General features: G+C 45.9%; 1 protein-coding gene across 1 annotated transcript; it reads left to right on the forward strand.

Moving 5' to 3' along the window:
* Window positions 1-562: 562 nt before the first annotated feature.
* FIBRA_09114 (uncharacterized protein) lies at window positions 563-898 on the forward strand (the record flags this gene model as incomplete). Its single annotated transcript, XM_012321443.1, has 1 exon — window positions 563-898. The coding sequence occupies one exon, from the start codon at window positions 563-565 to the stop codon at window positions 896-898; it is 336 nt and encodes a 111-aa protein (XP_012176833.1).
* Window positions 899-1814: the final 916 nt, after the last annotated feature.

Consider the following 1814-nt stretch of genomic DNA (forward strand, 5'->3'; position numbering starts at 1 on the left):
CAACAACGCCAAATTCAGCACATCGCTAGCAGAACCAGACAAGAAATGTCTGTTATTCCTATACGCCAGACTAACGTCTATCTGCGACACGGTAGAAATCAGAGGTTGTGACTTCTACAGGCCACTCATAAGAAGGCTACTTCATCAATTCTCAGAAAGGGTCATCAGTTTTAGGGATAGTCCTATAGGGCGGAGATTTGCCAGAGAAGGATGATACAGCAGAGTCATAGAACACGTGCTACGCCTAGGAGATCAGAGTCAGCTAGACAGATATTCCCCAGTATTTAGGCCAGTCCTAGGATTGGATTAGTAGTTCAAAAAGGAAGTGCCACGTTAAATGATAGTGTTTATCTTCTGGAATGGACGTTGGTGGTACACGGATTTACCAATCATCAGAGCAATCACCTGGAACGAAACATTCAGAAGATCAGATCCACAGATAGTAAGTATAGTTAGGCTTAGGGTTAGGTTTGAGGTTAGGGCTGGAGTCACCACGGGTCATCACATGACATCCTCCCCAAACCCTGATAGTCCCCTTGCTGTATCCACTAGTTCACCCACTATGCCGCCTCTCACCTCCAATATCTCTGACAATGGTAGCCTTGACCACACTCCCAACCTACAGCTACTAGCTAATGTCAGCGAGTATGTCATGGCATCCAAAGGACACAGCAGTGACCCCCAAGAGTTTGTGGTCTACAGCGACGATATAATCCAACAACCCTCCAACAACATCACTCAATACTGGAGATCCATCCCTTTCAATACTTCCACCCCGGTTCAAGATGTTGATCCTCTGGAACGTGTACTACCCCACTTTCCTGGAGCATACGCCACCCTCGTTACCCAACCTCCTATGGGTGTTCCTATCAATAGCAATCCAGCCTTTGGATTATGACAAGTCTCGACAACTGCAGTGGATGTACTTCAGGTTGCTGAACCTGTAGGAAATTGGAACTCTTCAGACAAGAAATAGGAGGAGGACACTTGAGAATACTTGCTGATGCGGGACGATAATCAGTTGGAAAGTCTTTGGGCATCACTACAGGACATCAAGGATCTCGGCGTAACTGACAAAGTTGATCGCTTCAGAGCTGTCGACACCAAAATAGATCTCCTACTGGCCGCATGACGATCAGTAGGGGCAGAACTCATTCGTGCGCAGGGGGAAATGGACCAGTGTCAAGCTCAACTTAGAGCTGCCAACCTGGAGGAACGGCTTGAACAACACGAATTCTCCATCATCACTCCTCCTTCTGGCGCCATGCCCCATCGCCTCCGCTTCTGTACCAAATGCGAGGTTGACGGCCACCTTCAGAGTGAGTGTTGGCACTGGTTGTGCTCCTATTGTGGACTACTTCACCCTCGCTATAAATTCCGCACCGCCACTGATGTTCATCCAGGACAACTTCCCTGTCCCACTGACAAACCAGGATACTTACAAGAGCATCACACTCAATAGAAACTCTGAATGACAAATCTGGGGAGGGGGGTAATGTTACAGCGTGAGGGGGGGGGATTCTTTTTCTTTTCCTAACTATTCATTGTTGACCCTGTAACTGTATGACTAATCCCATCACCTGATATGTTTCACCTACATCAGTGTTTCATATCTATCATGTTTCACCTATATTATGTTTTACTTACATCATGTTTCATCTCTATCACATTTCATCCTCATCACTGATACAACCCAGTGAAACCTGTTTCATGAACATCACTGATCCAACTTAGTGTTTCATACTTATTAAACTCTATTTACTCTGCCCTATTTAAGTAGCACTACTTCCGCTACTGTACTTTAGTTTTGTCCT

The sequence above is a fragment of the Fibroporia radiculosa genome (assembly GCF_000313525.1).
Source record: "Fibroporia radiculosa TFFH 294 genomic supercontigs, scaffold9708, whole genome shotgun sequence".
NCBI lineage: Eukaryota > Fungi > Basidiomycota > Agaricomycetes > Polyporales > Fibroporiaceae > Fibroporia > Fibroporia radiculosa.